The sequence below is a fragment of the Macroventuria anomochaeta genome, assembly GCF_010093625.1.
Source record: "Macroventuria anomochaeta strain CBS 525.71 unplaced genomic scaffold BU25scaffold_69, whole genome shotgun sequence".
Taxonomy (NCBI): Eukaryota; Fungi; Ascomycota; class Dothideomycetes; order Pleosporales; family Didymellaceae; genus Macroventuria; species Macroventuria anomochaeta.
In genome coordinates this window covers 2,303-6,935 of record NW_022985430.1, presented here as the reverse complement: position 1 = coordinate 6,935, position 4,633 = coordinate 2,303, and the positions used below count along the sequence as shown (strand labels likewise).

The window sequence follows — 4,633 nt, the reverse complement described above, 5'->3', positions numbered from 1 at the left end:
AAGCGCAAGGCCTCAGAGGTTGCAGCACCCAGGAAGAAGCAGAATTGTGGTAGTGCAGCTGCCCATAGTTGTGCTGCTGCCGTGCCTTGCTCCCCATCCCCTCCAGCAAAATACAACAGCCGCGGCCGCCCAATCAGAGTGCCACAAAAGTTTGAGTGAGGAACTTGTTCATATAGGTCTATAGACTACTCCACCAGAAAATCTCATGATAATAACCATTGTGTGTGGCTCTACAGCCTCATTTTTGGTGGACCTATTTTGGTGGTTTGGCACATTACGCGAATCCGCGCATTACGCGCACGGACACGGTAAATTCAGCCGCCCGTTCCTTACGTTCGCTTAATTTGGAGATTGCACTTTCGGTTTGACAAAAACGTTTTTTTCTGTAGCGGTGTGGACCGCTGTAGAATACTGATAACTACGGTAAACGATAACGTAGGACTATCGGGTCGATGGAATACTGCGCTTGATTGTAATCTAGCTAGGAGGAGACGACTATATACCTGACCTGTGACACACTAGTCCAGGGTTGTGGTCAGGGGTATAGTCAGACACTGTATGGACCACCCGATACCGCAACATTTTCTCAAAGAGAGGGTGGCAGTGGAGACATAACTTTGAGGCCTTGCCAAATGGTGAGATGTTTCACCGTGATAGCAGGCGCAAGCGAGATAGATTCGTTCCTTCCAGGCTCTGCAACTTTCTGATTAAGATGTGGATCGGGGTGGTATATTGGCTATATCTCGACTGCAGCTTGGTCCATCGTCACATGGTGAATATAAACAATACTTCCGGAGAAAGTCCCACATCGTGTAAGTCTAGACTGAGCCCTTGCTATACCTCGTATTTCCACATGCTAGTCAAAAGTAGAACTATGTCGCGAGCACGCAGTTGCTTGCATGTCGTATATAAAGAACACAACAGACGGGTGAGTGGTACAGCCTACATCTCCCTCAAAACCTCGAAAATTTTCTCCGTCACAATGCATTCTCTCAAGCTCGTCACCGTTCTCACGCTTGCATCTTCAGTGTGCTCTTATGTCATACCAGAGGGTTCTAGGGATGGTGTCTACGCCGTAGCACTAGACGAACGTGGCGTTGAAACTTCACTCTCGGATTGGTGATGCCACGGAGTATTCCCACAATCAAGCCAGCTCACAAAGCGGTTTTGAACGCCGCGGAGAGGGCCATATCTGGTGCGGATGTGGATTCAATATGAATGCTGGGGACACCGACGCCGCCGTGGCTGATCTCAAGGGCCAGTTGGACCGTATGGCAAGCGGTGGAACTATCTGTAAGGGAACAGACACCCCAACTCGTGACGGAGGTCGCTGATCAGAGGGTGCAAATGCAGCCAACCCAAGTTCTATCGGTGCAGGCCTGGCCTATTACTCGATCCGTGGAGGTACGGTCGCTTTCGCATGCAATCGCAGTGATCGCAGCAAGAGGATTGACGGCGACAACTTCGCCGGCTACTTGAGGGCCATCACATCCTCGTGCGGTCTATACATTGCAGGTACATACCAGGTATTTGATGATGCGTATCCCTTGATGGCTGGCTACATGTAAGTGTTCCCATACATCCTTTTTACTGCACAAACTAACTCATGGCTTCAAGGCGCTACAGCAATGGTCTTGATTTCTGTGGGGCATCAACTGGCTCATCTTCGAGTCACTGTTAGGTGGACACGTAGCACTTTCCAAAGATCCAAGGGGTTTCACAGCACGCAGAGGAAGATACGACCCAGATTTCAGGCACAGTTGTTTACGTAGTCAATTAACTATCAGCATTACACTCTTCTGATACCGCAAAAGACCAGAATATCACCATTGGTAAATCAGGTGTTCTCGGATCTGGCTCTTCCAGGTGAGCCCGAACATTAGCTGAAGATGTATCAACCGCATTTGCTGGAGTCATTCTTCAAGAAGAAAAAGCAGTATACGCGCGACACTTGCTTCAAGATGCTACAACAGACGTCCCGAATAATGAAGATTGCTGAGCCTACGATATGCCCAAACTGTACCTATAGGGGTAGGGTTAGGTTGCCCCCAGGGGCGAAAATAAAGTTAGCCCCTAGAGGCAACAGTTCACAGAGCAGTCAAGTCTACGGTGGTACGCTTGCCCCTAGGGGTGAGAGGTCGCGTACAATATCTGTCGGGCAGCGTGGACAGTGCGCATATGGGAAGAATTGACGGATTGAACTGAGGTTGTATTGGGTGAAGCTACGGACAGTACATATAGGTGAGTAGCCGTAAACAACGCTAGTGTGACGTGGCAGTCACTCTCATGGCAGGTGAGGTTCGACAGGCAGGAGCACCCTAACCGTGACAAAAAGAGTGTGTATGTTGTTGTGTTGTTCTAGCATCATAGCTCAGCTTATATTCAGGCCATCGCACGGCAGGATTAGTATTGAGTCCATGTTCACGACAGCGGTTGGCCTGCGACAGGATCGCATATGAGCCTTGTGATATGATTGCTGCAGATGAAATCAACGCATTGAATGTTGTGAACAAACAAACGTAAATAATGCCAATGAGAAACACGACGAATGAGTTTAGCAGCGACGACCAAATCGGAACGTGTGGTCGATGGTGGTTGTGGTTTATGTGAGTATACTGTAGACAATGAGAGCTGATTTGATGATTTTCTGATGGAAACCCTGTGGTGGCAATTGACTGTGATGCGTTCATGATTCTCTGATATTCAGGCCTTGGTAGATCAGCTGGCATTGGTTCGGATGGTACAGCATCCGCACCACCACCCACTTAGCGTGCAGTAGTGTTTTCCGAGCTGACTGACCTTCTACGGTATCACATCAGCTGCGCGGACCCACTGCTGAATTCCATCTTACTATAGCCACACTTGTGCCCTCCGCTTTCCATGCCGCCTGCATCTAATGACGCGCTTACGCATTTCAGAAACTTTCTTCTTGCTTATATTCATACAACCCTGTACCTGCGCAAGATCTACCCTCCCTCAACCTTCACAACATCTAAAATTTACAACACGACCGTTCATCAATCCCGCGCTCCTATCGTCTGTGATTGGGTTCGGAACGCTATTGATGCTGTATACAATGAGCTTCATATTGGCACAGTAGCCCGCTTAGCACCCGTCTTTTACCATTATACGCCAGAAGATGCAGTAATATGTGCTACGACTTGCAGACGCATGGATTAATCAGCCTTATGAGAGTCGGCGGAAAGGCTTGCCCGAAGCAGTACAGCTTCCGCAACATCGAATACCACCCATATCCCAAACTCCAGCCTCCACCATTCCTTCCCCAACTCATACACCCACAATGCACTTCTCTCGCAAACTCGACATCATTGGCGTCCACGCCGAAGGCGAAGTAGGCGACGTCATCGTCGGCGGCGTCCTCGACGTCCCCGGCGCAACCATGTACGACAAGATGATCTACATGTGGGAGAAGAACGACAGCATCCGGAATCTGCTGCTCAACGAACCGCGCGGGAGAGTATCGATGTGCACAAACCTCATTCTGCCGCCGTGTAATCCGAAGGCGGATGCGGGACTGCTTATCATGGAGTCCGAGGAATATGTCCCGATGTCTGGCTCGAATACGATTTGCACTGTGACGGCGCTGCTGGAGACAGGCATGGTTAAAATGGTGGAGCCGGTTACGGAATTGGCGTTGGATACGGCTGCCGGGCTTGTGACGGTGAAGGCAGAGTGCGCAGATGGGAAATGCAAGAGTGTGGAATTCGAGAACGCGCCCTCGTTTGTCCTAGATCTTGACATTCCCATCAACGTCTCAAATCTAGGTACTGTCACGGTCGACGTAGCATACGGCGGCATGATGTTTGCTTTTGTTGACGTGGCGTCCGTCGGACATAATCTTGAGGATCACTACGAGAATGGTGCGGAGCTTGTCAAGCTGGGTGAGAAGATCAAGGTTGCTGTGCGCGAACAATTTACGGCAGTACATCCGGAGAACCCAGCGATAAGAGGTGTTACGAATGTTGTCTTCACTACCCCTCTGGTAGAAGAAGAGGGAGTGAAGGTTACGAAGAACGCTACCGTTGTCATGCCAGGCCGGTTCGACAGGAGCCCATGCGGAACTGGGACGTGTGCGCGTATGGCGGTGCTGCATGCTCGAGGGTTACTGGAAGTGGGCGAGAGCTGGGTGAACAAAAGTCCAATCAATACCGAGTTCATCGGGTGGGTTGTGAGGACGGCGAAGGTGGGAGAGTATGAGGCTATCGTGCCGACTGTTAAGGGCCGTGGGTGGATTACGAGCTTCAAACAGGTTGTGCTTGATCCGGAGGATCCGTTTCCGGAGGGCTTTAGGGTGGGTGATGCGTGGTTGCCGGCGAATCCTGGTGTGAAGGAGGGAGTTTTGAAAGCGTACAAAGGATCTAGATGAGGAGTCCTCACCGCACAGTTCTTGCTACAGATCATTACTCACAGCATTCACAGAATGGGCTTGAAGCCTTTCATTTGGGGCATGTCGGGCTTATGCGGGGAGGATACACATGGATGTAGAGTTTCCGCCGACAAAAGATACATTGGCCAAAGCACAACGTCTTACACATCATGTCCAAGCAGCTCTCAGTGGCAGTACAGTTTCGACATGTAGCCATGAATTGAATAAAAACGCTTTTCAACATGC

General features: G+C 50.1%; 2 protein-coding genes across 2 annotated transcripts; both read left to right on the top strand.

Annotated features, from left to right (window-relative positions):
* Positions 1–1,175: 1,175 nt before the first annotated feature.
* BU25DRAFT_355174 (uncharacterized protein) lies at positions 1,176–1,568 on the top strand (the record flags this gene model as incomplete). The annotated part of the gene is made up of 2 exons (XM_033703555.1): positions 1,176–1,293; positions 1,378–1,568. Coding segments are annotated over 2 exons (309 nt in total), but the record flags the coding sequence as incomplete, so codon positions are not given.
* A 1,314-nt stretch (positions 1,569–2,882) lies between these two features.
* BU25DRAFT_254153 (proline racemase) lies at positions 2,883–4,633 on the top strand. The gene has a single exon (XM_033701644.1). It carries the CDS (start codon positions 3,302–3,304, stop codon positions 4,385–4,387), a length of 1,086 nt encoding a protein of 361 aa, XP_033555267.1. The 5' UTR covers positions 2,883–3,301; the 3' UTR covers positions 4,388–4,633.

What these genes read in the sequence shown, in the direction of transcription:
- BU25DRAFT_254153 (XM_033701644.1), top strand. Translation starts at nt 3,302, where the DNA reads ATGCACTTCTCTCGCAAACTCGACATCATTGGCGTCCACGCCGAAGGC.